This window comes from Procambarus clarkii, unplaced genomic scaffold (assembly GCF_040958095.1).
Source record: "Procambarus clarkii isolate CNS0578487 unplaced genomic scaffold, FALCON_Pclarkii_2.0 HiC_scaffold_377, whole genome shotgun sequence".
Classification (NCBI taxonomy): domain Eukaryota; kingdom Metazoa; phylum Arthropoda; class Malacostraca; order Decapoda; family Cambaridae; genus Procambarus; species Procambarus clarkii.
The window spans coordinates 103,877-117,442 of NW_027189410.1; the positions used below are offsets into that span (position 1 = coordinate 103,877).

Consider the following 13,566-nt stretch of genomic DNA (forward strand, 5'->3'; position numbering starts at 1 on the left):
AACAAGATACGGGCCACCGACAACACAATACGTCCCACTGACAACAAGATACGTGCAACTGACAACATGATACGTGCCTCTGACAAAAGTGCCACTGATAACATGATACGTGCCACTGACAACAAGATATGTGCCACCGACAACATGATACGTCCCCCTGACAACAAGATACGTGCCACTGACAACATGATACATGCCACTGACAAACGTGCCAATGATAACAAGACACGTGCCACTTACAACAGGATACATGACAAAGACAAAATGATACATGCCACTGACAATATGGTACGTGAGACTGACAACAAGATACGTGTTACTGATAACAAGATACGTGCCACTGACAACAAGATACATGCCACTGACAACAGGATACATGCCACTGACAACAAGATACATGCCACTGACAACCAGATAGGTGCTACTGAGAACCAGATAGGTGCCACTGACAACAAGATACGTGCCACTGATAACAAGATACGTGCCACTGATAACAAGATACGTGCCACTGATAACAAGATACGTGCCACTGACAGCATGATACGTGCCACCGACAACAAGATACGTGCCACTGACAACATGATACGTGCCACTGACAACATGATACGTGCCACTGACACCATGATACGTGCCATTGACAACAGGTACATGCCACTGACAACCAGATATGTGCCACTGACAACATGATACGTGGCACTGACAACAAGATACATGCCACTGACAACATGATACGTGCCACAGACAACAAGATACATGCCACTAACAACAAGATACATACCACTGAAAACAAGATACGTGCCAATGACACCATGATATGTGCCATTGACAACAAGATACATTCCTCTGACAACAAGACACGTGCCACTGACACCATGATACGTGCCATTGACAACAAGATACGTGCCACTGATAACAAGATACATGCCACAGACAACATGATACGTTCCACTGACACCATGACACGTGCCACTGACAACAAGATACATGCCACTGACAACCTGATACATGCTACTGACAACCTGTTACGTTCCCGTACAACCTGATACGTGCCACTGACAACATGATACGTGCCACTGACAAAAAGATACATGCCACTGACAACCTGATACGTGCCACTGACAAGATGATACGTGCTATTGAAAACATGCCACTGATAACAAGATATGTGCCACTGAAAACAGGATACGTGCCACTGACAACAGGACACGTGCCACTAATAACAAGATACATGCCACTGATAACATGATACGTGCCACTGATAACATGATACGTGCCACAGACCAAATGATACATTCCAGTGACAACATGATACATGCCACTGACAACAAGATACATGCCTCTGAAAACAAGATACATCCCACTGACAAGAAGATACGTGCCACAGACAACATGATACGTGCCACTGACAAAAGTGCCACTGATAACATGATACGTGCCACTGACAACAAGATATGTGCCACTGACAACAAGATACGTGCCACCGACAACACGATACGTCCCAATGACAACAAGATACGTGCCACTGACAACATAATACATGCCACTGACAAACGTGCCAATGATAACAAGATACGTGCCACTTACAACAGGATACATGCCAAAGACAAAATAATACATACCACAGACAACATGATACATGCCACTGACAATATGATACGTGCCACTGACAACAAGATATGTGCCACTGAAAACAAGATACATCCCACTGACAACAAGATACGTGCCACCGACAACATGATACGTGCCACAGACAAAATGATACATGCCAGTGACAACATGATACTTGCCACTGACAACATGATATGTGCCACTGACCACAAGATACGTGCAAATGACAACATGATACGTTCCACAGACAAAATGATACATGCCAGTGACAACATCATACATGCTACTAACAACATAATACATGCCACTGACAACGAAATACGTGCCACTGACAACATGATACATGCCAATGACAACATGATACATGCCCCTGAAAACATGATACATCCCACTGACAACAAGATACGTGCCACTGGCAACATGATACGTGTTACTGACAACAAGATACGTGCCACTGACAACATGATACGTGCCACTGACAACAAGATACATGTCACTGACAACACGATTCGTGCATCTGACAACAAGATACGTGCCACCGACAACAAGATACGTCCCACAAACAACAAAAAACGTGCCACGGAAAACATGATACGTGCCATTGAAAAACGTGCCACTGATAGCGAGATCTGTGCCACAGAAAACAGGATACGTGCCACTGACAAAAGTGCAACTGATAACATGATACGTGCCACTGACAAAAGTGCCACTGATAACATGATACGTGCCACTGACAAAAGTGCCACTGAAAACAAGATACGTGCCACCGACAACACGATACGTCCCACTGACAACAAGATATGTGCCACTGACAACATGATACGTGCCACTGACAAAAGTGCCACTGATAACATGATACGTGCCACTGACAACAAAATATGTGCCACTGACAACAAGATACGTGCCACCGACAACACGATACGTCCCACTGACAACAAGATACGTGCCACTGACAACATGATACATGCCACTGACAAACGTGCCAATGATAACAAGATACGTGCCACTTACAACAGGATACATGCCAAAGACAAAATGATACATGCCACAGACAACATGATACATGCCACTGACAATATGATACGTGCAACTGACAACAAAATATTTGCCACTGAAAACATGGTACGTGCTACTGACAACAAGATACGTGCTGCTGATAACAAGATACTTCCCACTGACAACAAGATACGTGCCACTGACAACATGATACATGCCATTGACAGCAAGATACGTGCCACTGACAAAACGATGTGTGCCACTGACAACAAGATACGTGCCACTGACAACATGATACATGCCATTGACAGCAAGATACGTGCCACTGACAAAACGATGTGTGCCACTGACAAATGGGCCACTGACAACAAGATACGTGCCACTGACAACATGATACGTGCCACTGACAAACGTGCCACTGACAACAAGATACGTGTCACTGACAACAAGATTCGTGCCACTGACAACAAGATACGTGCCACCGACAACAAGATACGTCCCAATAACAACAAAATACGTGCCACTGAAAACATGATACATGTTATTGAGAAACGTGCCACTGATAGCAAGATATGTGCCACAAAATTCAGGATATGTGCAACTGACAACAGGATACGTGCCACTGGTAGCAAGATATGTGCCACAGTAAACACGATACGTGCCACTGACAACAGGATACGTGCCACTGATAACATGATACGTGCCACTGACAAACGTGCCACTGATAACATGATACGTGCCACTGACAACAAGATACGTGCCACTGACAACAAGATACGTGCCACCGACAACACGATATGTCCCACTGACAACAAGTTACGTGCCACTGACAACATGATACGTGCCACTGACAAAAGTGCAACTGATAACATGATACGTGCCACTGACAATAAGATATGTGCCACTGACAACAAGATACGTGCCACCAACAACACGATACGTCCCACTGACAACAAGATACGTGCCACTGACAACATGATACATGCCACTGACAAACGTGCCAATGATAACAAGATACGTGCCACTTACAACAGGATACATAACAAAGACAAAATGATACATGCCACAGACAACATGATACATGCCACTGACAATATGGTACGTGCCACTGACAACAAGATACGTGCCACTGATAACAAGATACATGCCACAGACAACATGATACGTTCCACTGACACCATGACACGTGCCACTGACAACAAGATACATGCCACTGACAAAATGATACGTGCCAATGACAACAATATATGTGCCACTGACAACAGGATACGTGCCACTGAAAACCTGATACGTGCCACTGACAACATGATACGTGCCACTGACAACCTGATACATGCTACTGACAACCTGTTACGTTCCCGTACAACCTGATACGTGCCACTGACAACATGATACGTGCCACTGACAACAAGATACATGCCACTGACAACCTGATACGTGCCACTGACAAGATAATACGTGCTATTGAAAACATGCCACTGATAACAAGATATGTGCCACTGAAAACAGGATACGTGCCACTGACAACAGGATACGTGCCACTAATAACAAGATACATGCCACTGATAACATGATACGTGCTACTGATAACATGATACGTGCCACAGACCAAATGATACATGCCAGTGACAACATGATACATGCCACTGACAACAAGATACATGCCTCTGAAAACAAGATACATCCCTCTGACAAAAAGATACGTGCCACTGACAACATGATACGTGCCACTGACAACAAGATACGTGCCACTGACAACATGATACGTGCTACTGACAAACGTGCCACTGACAACAAGATACGTGTCACTGACAACATGATACGTGCCACTGACAACAAGATACGTGCCACTGAAAACATGATAAGTGCCAATGAAAAACGTGCCACTGATAGCAAGATATGTGCCACAGAAAACAGGATACGTGCCACTGACAACAGGATACCTGCAACTGATATCATGATATGTGCCACTGACAAAAATGCCACTGATAACATGATACATGCCACTGACAACAAGATACGTGCCAATGAAACCAAGATACGTGCCACCGACAACACGATACGTCCCACTGACAAGAAGATACGTGCCACTGACAACATGATACGTGCCACTGACAAAAGTGCCACTGATAACATGATACGTGCCACTGACAACAAGATATGTGCCACTGACAACAAGATACGTGCCACCGACAACACGATACGTCCCAATGACAACAAGATACGTGCCACTGACAACATGATACATGCCACTGACAAACGTGCCAATGATAACAAGATACGTGCCACTTACAACAGGATACATGCCAAAGACAAAATAATACATACCACAGACAACATGATACATGCCAATGACAATATGATACGTGCCACTGACAACAAGATATGTGCCACTGAAAACAAGATACATCCCACTGACAACAAGATACGTGCCACTGACAACATGATACGTGCCACAGACAAAATGATACATGCCAGTGACAACATGATACTTGCCACTGACAACATGATATGTGCCACTGACCACAAGATACGTGCAAATGACAACATGATATGTTCCACAGACAAAATGATACATGCCACTGACAACATAATACATGCCACTGGCAACAAAATACGTGTCACTGACAACATGATACATGCCAAAGACAACATGATACATGCCACTGAAAACATGATACATCCCACTGACAACAAGATACGTGCCACTGGCAACATGATACGTGCCACTGACAACAAGATACGTGCCACTGACAACATGATACGTGCCACTGACAACAAGATACATGTCACTGACAACAAGATTCGTGCATCTGACAACAAGATACGTCCCACAAACAACAAAAAACGTGCCACGGAAAACATGATACGTGCCATTGAAAAACGTGCCACTGATAGCAAGATCTGTGCCACAGAAAACAGGATACGTGCCACTGACAAAAGTGCCACTGATAATATGATACGTGCCACCGACAAAAGTGCCACTGATAACATGATACGTGCCACTGACAAAAGTGCCACTGAAAACAAGATACGTGCCACCGACAACACGATACGTCCCACTGACAACAAGATACGTGCCACTGACAACATGATACGTGCCACTGACAAAAGTGCCACTGATAACATGATACGTGCCACTGACAACAAAATATGTGCCACTGACAACAAGATACGTCCCACCGACAACACGATACGTCCCACTGACAACAAGATACGTGCCACTGACAACATGATACATGCCACTGACAAACGTGCCAATGATAACAAGATACGTGCCACTTACAACAGGATACATGCCAAAGACAAAATGATACATGCCACAGACAACATGATACATGCCACTGACAACAAGATATGTGCCACTGAAAACATGGTACGTGCTACTGACAAAAATATACGTGCTGCTGATAACAAGATACTTCCCACTAACAACAAGATACGTGCCACTGACTAACATGATACCTGCCATTGACAGCAAGATACGTGCCACTGACAAAACGATGTGTGCCACTGACAAATGTGCCACTAACAACAAGATACGTGCCACTGACAACATGATACGTGCCACTGACAAACGTGCCACTGACAACAAGATACGTGTCACTGACAACAAGATTCGTGCCACTGACAACAAGATACGTGCCACCGACAACAAGATACGTCCCAATAGCAACAAAATACGTGCCACTGAAAACATGATACATGTTATTGAGAAACGTGCCACTGATAGCAAGATATGTGCCACAGAATACAGAATATGTGCAACTGACAACAGGATACGTGCCACTGGTAGCAAGATATGTGCCACAGAAACAGGATACGTGCCACTGACAACAGGATACGTGCCACTGATAACATGATACGTGCAACTGGCAAACGTGCCACTGATAACATGATACGTGCCACTGACAACAAGATACGTGCCACTGACAACAAGATACGTGCCACCGACAACACGATATGTCCCACTGACAACAAGATACGTGCCACTGACAACATGATACGTGCCACTGACAAAAGTGCAACTGATAACATGATACGTTTCACTGACAATAAGATATGTGCCACTGACAACAAGATACGTGCCACCAACAACACGATACGTCCCACTGACAACAAGATACGTGCCACTGACAACATGATACATGCCACTGACAAACGTGCCAATGATAACAAGATACGTGCCACTTACAACAGGAAACATAACAAAGACAAAATGATACATGCCACAGACAACATGATACATGCCACTGACAATATGGTACGTGCCACTGACAACAAGATACGTGCCACTGAAAACATGATACGTGCTATTGACAACAAGATACTTGCTACTGATAACAAGATACTTCCCACAGACAACAAGATACGTGCCACTGACAACATGATACTTGCCATTGACAACAAGATAAGTGCCACTGACAAAACGATATGTGCCACTGACAAATGTGCCACTGACAACAAGATACGTGTCACTGATAACAAGATACGTACCACTGTCAACAAGATACGTGCCACAGACAAAATGATACATGCCAGTGACAACATGATACGTGCCACAGACAACATGATACTTGCCACTGACAACAAGATACGTGCCACTGACAACATGATACATGCCACTGACAACAAGATACATGCCACTGAAAACAAGATACATCCCACTGACAACAAAGTACGTGCCACTGACAACATGATACGTGCCACAGACAAAATGATACATGCCACTGACAACATGATACGTGCCACTGACAAGATACATGCCACTGAAAACAAGATACATTCCACTGACAACAAGATACGTGCCACTGACAACATGATACGTGCCACTGACAACAAGATACGTGCCACTGACAACATGATACGTGCCACTGACAAACGTGCCACTGACAACAAGATACGTGTCACTGACATCAAGATTCGTGCCAGTAACAACAAGATACGTGCCACAGACAACAAGATACGTCCCACTAACAACAAAATACGTGCCACTGAAAACATGATACATGCCATTGAGAAACGTGCCACTGATAGCAAGATATGTGCCACTGAAAACAAGATACGTGCCACTGACAACAGGATACGTGCCACTGATAACATTATACGTGCCACTGACAAAAGTGCCACTGATAACATTATACGTGCCACTGACAACATGATACGTGCCACTGACAACAAGATACGTGCCACCGACAACACGATACGTCCCACTGACAACAAGATACGTGCCACTGACAACATGATACGTGCCACTGACAAAAGTGCCACAGATAACATGATACATGCCACTGACAACAAGATATGTGCCACTGACAACAAGATACGTGCCACCGACAACATGATACGTCCCCCTGACAACAAGATACCTGCCACTGACAACATGATACATGCCACTGACAAACGTGCCAATGATAACAAGATACGTGCCACTGATAACAGGATACATGCCAAAGGCAAAATGGTATATGCCACAGACAACATGATACATGCCACTGACAATATGATACGTGCCACTGACAACAAGATACGTGTCACTGATAACAAGATACTTCCCACTGACAACAAGATACGTGCCACTGACAACATGATACGTGCCATTCACAACAAGATACGTGCCATTGACAAAACGATATATGCCACTGACAAATGTGCCACTGACAACAAGATACGTGTCACTGAAAACAAGATACGAGCCACTGACAACAAGATACGTGCCACAGACAACAAGATACGTCCAACTGACAACAAGATACGTACAACTGACAACATGATACGTGCCACTGACAAACGTGCCACTGATAACAAGATATGTGTCACTGACAACATAATACATGCCACTGACAACAAGAAACGTGGCACTGATTACAAAATACGTGCAACTGAAAACAGGATATGTGCTGATTATAACAAGATACGTGGCACTGACAACAAGATACCTGCCACTGACAACAAGATATATGCCACTGACAACAAGATACATGCCACTGACAACAAGGTACATGCCACTGACAAGAAGATATGAGCAACTGACAACAGGATACGTGCCACTGACAAGATGATATGTGCCACCGACAACAAGATACGTGCCACTGAGAACACGATACCTGCCACTGACAACAAGATACGTTCTACTGACAACAAGATACGTGCCACTGACAACAAGATACATGCCACTGACAACAAGATACGTGCCACTGACAACAAGATACATGCCACTGACAACAAGACACGTGCCACTGAGCCACTGACAACAAGATATGTGCCACTGACCGCATGATACGTGCCACCAACAACAGGATACGTGCCACTGACAACATGAAACGTGCCACTTACAACATGATACATGCCACTGACAACATTATACGTGTCACTGACACCATGATACGTGCCATTGACAACAAGAAACATTCCATTGACACCATGATATGTGCCACTGTCAACAAGATACATACCATTGACCACATGATACGTGCCCATTACACCATGATACATGCCACTGACAAGATACGTGCCATTGACACCAAGATATGTGCCACTGACACCAAGATATGTGCCACTCACAACATGATACGTGCCACTGACAACAAGATACATGCAAAAGACAACAAGATACATTCCAATGACAGCAAAATACGTGCCACTGACACCAAGATACGTGCCACTGACACCATTATATGTGACACTGACAACAGGATACATGCCACAGACAACAAGATACGTACCAATGACAACAAGATATGTGCCACTGACAACATGATACGTGCCACTGACAACAAGATACGTGCCACGGACAACAAGATACATTCCACTGACATGATACGTGCTACTGACAACAAGATTCGTGCCACTGACAATAGGATACGTGCCACTGACAACCTGATAAGTGTCACTGATAACCTGATACGTGCCTTGACAACCTGATACGTGCCACTGACAACATGATACGTACCACTGACAACAACATACATGCCACTGACAACATGATACGTACCACTGACAACATGATACATCGCACTGACAACAAAATACCTGCCCCTGACACCATGATACATGCCACTGACAAGAAGATACGTGCCACTGACAACAAGATACGTGCCACTGACACCAAGATACGTGCCACTGACAATAAGATACGTGCCACTGATAACAAGATACATGCCACTGACAACCTGATACGTGCCACTGACAATCTTTTACGTGCCACTGACATCAGAATATGTGCCATTGACATCCTGACACGTCCCACTGACAACATGATATGTGCCATTGACAGACAGATACATGCTACTGACAATATGATACGTGCCACTGACACCATGATATGTGCCACTGACAACAAGAAACGTGCCACTGACAACAAGATACGTGCCACTGACACCAAGACACTTGCCACCGACAACAAGATACTTGGAACTGACAACAAGATACGTGACACTGACACCAAGATACTTGCCACTGACAACAAGTTACATGCCACTGACAACAAGATACGTGCTTCTGACACCATGATACGTGCCACGGACAACTTCATACGTGCCACTAACAACCTGATACGTGCCACTGACAACAGAATACGTGCCATTGACAACCTGATTTGTCCCACTGACAACATGATATGTGCCATTGACAGACAGATACATGCCACTGACAATATGATACGTGCCATTGACAACAAGATACATGCCACAGACAAGATACATGCCACTGACAACAAGATACATGCCACTGACACCATGATATGTGCCACCGACAACAAGATACTTGGAACTGACAACAAGATACGTGCCACTGACACCAAGATACTTGCCACTGACATCAAGTTACATGCCAATGACAACAAGATACGTGCCACTGACACCATGATACGTGCCACTGACAACTTGATACGTGCCACTAACAACCTGATACGTGCCACTGACAACAGAATATGTGCCATTGACAACCTGATACGTCCCACTGACAACATGATATGTGACATTGACAGCAAGATACATGCCACTGACAACAAGATACGTGCCACTGACACCATGATACGTGCCACTGACAACTTGATACGTGCCACTAACAACCTGATACGTGCCACTGACAACAGAATATGTGCCATTGACAACCTGATACGTCCCACTGACAACATGATATGTGACATTGACAGCAAGATACATGCCACTGACACCATGATACGTGCCACTGACAAAAAGATACGTGCCACTGACAACAAGATTCATGCCACTGACAACAAGATACGTGACACTGACATCATGATACGTGCCACTGACTACAAGATACATGCCACTTACAACAAGATATGTGCCACTGACACCATGATACCTGCCACTGACAACAAGATACGTGCCACTGACAACAAGATACGTGCCACTGTCAACAAGATACGTGCCACTAACAACAAGATACGTGCCATTGACAAAACGATATATGCCACTGACAAATGTGCCACTGACAACAAGATACGTGTCACTGAAAACAAGATACGTGCCACTGACAACAAGATACGTGCCACAGACAACAAGATACGTCCAACTGACAACAAGATACGTACAACTGACAACATGATACGTGCCACTGACAAACGTGCCACTGATAACAAGATATGTGTCACTGACAACATAATACATGCCACTGACAACAAGAAACGTGGCACTGATTACAAAATACGTGCAACTGAAAACAGGATATGTGCTGATTATAACAAGATACGTGGCACTGACAACAAGATACCTGCCACTGACAACAAGATTTATGCCACTGACAACAAGATACATGCCACTGACAACAAGGTACATGCCACTGACAAGAAGATATGAGCAACTGACAACAGGATACGTGCCACTGACAAGATGATACGTGCCACCGACAACAAGATACGTGCCACTGAGAACACGATACCTGCCACTGACAACAAGATACGTTCTACTGACAACAAGATACGTGCCACTGACAACAAGATACATGCCACTGACAACAAGATACGTGCCACTGACAACAAGATACATGCCACTGACAACAAGACACGTGCCACTGAGCCACTGACAACAAGATATGTGCCACTGACCGCATGATACGTGCCACCAACAACAGGATACGTGCCACTGACAACATGAAACGTGCCACTTACAACATGATACATGCCACTGAAAACATGATACGTGTCACTGACACCATGATACGTGCCATTGACAACAAGAAACATTCCATTGACACCATGATATGTGCCACTGTCAACAAGATACATACCATTGACCACATGATACGTGCCCATTACACCATGATACATGCCACTGACAAGATACGTGCCATTGACACCAAGATATGTGCCACTGACACCAAGATATGTGCCACTCACAACATGATACGTGCCACTGACAACAAGATACATGCCAAAGACAACAAGATACATTCCAATGACAGCAAGATACGTGCCACTGACACCAAGATACGTGCCACTGACACCATTATATGTGACACTGACAACAAGATACATGCCACAGACAACAAGATACGTACCAATGACAACAAGATATGTGCCACTGACAACATGATACGTGCCACTGACAACAAGATACGTGCCACGGACAACAAGATACATTCCACTGACATGATACGTGCTACTGACAACAAGATTCGTGCCACTGACAATAGGATACGTGCCACTGACAACCTGATACGTGTCACTGATAACCTGATACGTGCCTTGACAACCTGATAGGTGCCACTGACAACATGATACGTACCACTGACAACAACATACATGCCACTGACAACATGATACGTACCACTGACAACAAGATACATCGCACTGACAACAAAATACCTGCCCCTGACACCATGATACATGCCACTGACAAGAAGATACGTGCCACTGACAACAAGATACGTGCCACTGACACCAAGATACGTGCCACTGACAATAAGATACGTGCCACTGATAACAAGATACATGCCACTGACAACCTGATACGTGCCACTGACAATCTTTTACGTGCCACTGACATCAGAATATGTGCCATTGACAACCTGACACGTCCCACTGACAACATGATATGTGCCATTGACAGACAGATACATGCTACTGACAATATGATACGTGCCACTGACACCATGATATGTGCCACTGACAACAAGAAACGTGCCACTGACAACAAGATACGTGCCACTGACACCAAGACACTTGCCACCGACAACAAGATACTTGGAACTGACAACAAGATACGTGCCACTGACACCAAGATACTTGCCACTGACATCAAGTTACATGCCAATGACAACAAGATACGTGCCACTGACACCATGATACCTGCCACTGACAACTTGATACGTGCCACTAACAACCTGATACGTGCCACTGACAACAGAATATGTGCCATTGACAACCTGATACGTCCCACTGACAACATGATATGTGACATTGACAGCAAGATACATGCCACTGACAACAAGATACGTGCCACTGACACCATGATACGTGCCACTGACAAAAAGATACGTGCCACTGACAACAAGATTCATGCCACTGACAACAAGATACGTGACACTGACATCATGATACGTGCCACTGACTACAAGATACATGCCACTTACAACAAGATATGTGCCACTGACACCATGATACCTGCCACTGACAACAAGATACGTGCCACTGACAACAAGATACGTGCCACTGTCAACAAGATACGTGCCACTAACAACAAGATACATGCCACTGAAGATGTTCTTCCGGTATTCGAAATATTTCAAGATGTTTGGAAGGGTTCCCAGCGCCAGTATCGACCTTACCCGACATTCAAGACTTTGCTTCCTGAGATTTCACATTAAAAAGCTTTCGTGTGAAGGATGGAGACAATTTTAACAAGGTAGGACAGTAAGACCTTTGGTATACGACATTAAGGCGGCCAATTTTTAAAGTGGGCGTCCAGGAGAAGCGTATACTACTGCAGCTGCTCC

At 44.5% G+C, this 13,566-nt stretch overlaps 3 protein-coding genes across 3 annotated transcripts; all 3 read left to right on the top strand.

The window, feature by feature from the left end:
• Positions 1 to 2,895: 2,895 nt before the first annotated feature.
• LOC138361441 (golgin subfamily A member 6-like protein 6) lies at positions 2,896 to 3,975 on the top strand. Its single transcript, XM_069320773.1, has 2 exons — positions 2,896 to 3,319; positions 3,674 to 3,975. The coding sequence occupies exons 1-2, from the start codon at positions 2,896 to 2,898 to the stop codon at positions 3,973 to 3,975; spliced, it is 726 nt and encodes a 241-aa protein (XP_069176874.1).
• A 2,087-nt stretch (positions 3,976 to 6,062) lies between these two features.
• LOC138361442 (uncharacterized) lies at positions 6,063 to 6,467 on the top strand. Its single transcript, XM_069320774.1, has one exon. The coding sequence runs from the start codon at positions 6,063 to 6,065 to the stop codon at positions 6,465 to 6,467; it is 405 nt and encodes a 134-aa protein (XP_069176875.1).
• A 6,193-nt stretch (positions 6,468 to 12,660) lies between these two features.
• LOC138361443 (golgin subfamily A member 6-like protein 22) lies at positions 12,661 to 13,213 on the top strand (the record flags this gene model as incomplete). Its single annotated transcript, XM_069320775.1, has 1 exon — positions 12,661 to 13,213. A coding segment is annotated over exon 1 (553 nt), but the record flags the coding sequence as incomplete, so codon positions are not given.
• Positions 13,214 to 13,566: the final 353 nt, after the last annotated feature.

Bases quoted from the DNA above. Each gene is read 5' to 3' on its own strand.
- LOC138361441 (XM_069320773.1), top strand. From the start codon at position 2,896: ATGATACATGCCATTGACAGCAAGATACGTGCCACTGACAAAACGATG. The intron at 3,320-3,673 runs GTGCCACTGATA...TACATGCCACAG, and splicing joins GATACGTGCCACTGACAAAC to ACAACATGATACATGCCACT.
- LOC138361442 (XM_069320774.1), top strand. From the start codon at position 6,063: ATGATACCTGCCATTGACAGCAAGATACGTGCCACTGACAAAACGATG.